Raw genomic sequence first — 474 nt, 5'->3', positions numbered from 1 at the left:
GCCCGGCAGAAACGGTGGGCTGGCAGCAAGTAGGGGTGGCAGGGCACTGCAGCCCCCTGTTTCTGGCCACATCCCTGTCACGGGACTCAGATGTGGTGGTTTGACCCAACAGGGACATGACTCAGTCCCGTCAAACTCCTTGGACCGCAGTGCTGCAAAGCAGGGAGGCAGGTGCCCTGTGCTGCGGGACTTCCAGTCCCTTTTCCCCAGAGTTGCCATCTACATCCGTGTCCAGGGCCAGATCCCTGGAGCTGTCATCTCCATCTTTGAAGGGTCTGGAGGTCCCCGGGTGACTGCAAGTGTCCTGTCCACGCAGGTATGAGGAAATGCAGCGGGCACGGGAGGAGCTGGAAGCGGGCGCGGCAGAGGCGGCAGCAGAGGCCGGGAGAGCTTTCTCTGCTGTGCAGCGGGCAAACGCCCACATGGCCGAGAAACTCCTGCAGGTGGCTGCGCCGGGGCAGGCGCGCAGTGTCC

General features: G+C 63.7%; 1 protein-coding gene across 1 annotated transcript in view; it reads left to right on the top strand.

Annotated features, from left to right (window-relative positions):
- LAMC3 (laminin, gamma 3) overlaps positions 1–474 on the top strand; it is a 21639-nt gene that overhangs the window by 16108 nt on the left and 5057 nt on the right. The window contains exon 20 of the mRNA XM_009998985.1: positions 317–457. Within this exon, the coding sequence (XP_009997287.1) occupies positions 317–457 (141 nt within the window). The remainder of the gene's footprint in view (positions 1–316; positions 458–474) is intronic.

The sequence above is a fragment of the Chaetura pelagica genome, unplaced genomic scaffold, assembly GCF_000747805.2.
Source record: "Chaetura pelagica isolate M959 unplaced genomic scaffold, ChaPel_1.0 scaffold405, whole genome shotgun sequence".
NCBI classification, from domain to species: domain Eukaryota; kingdom Metazoa; phylum Chordata; class Aves; order Apodiformes; family Apodidae; genus Chaetura; species Chaetura pelagica.
This window is presented reverse-complemented; position numbering and strand designations above follow the sequence as displayed.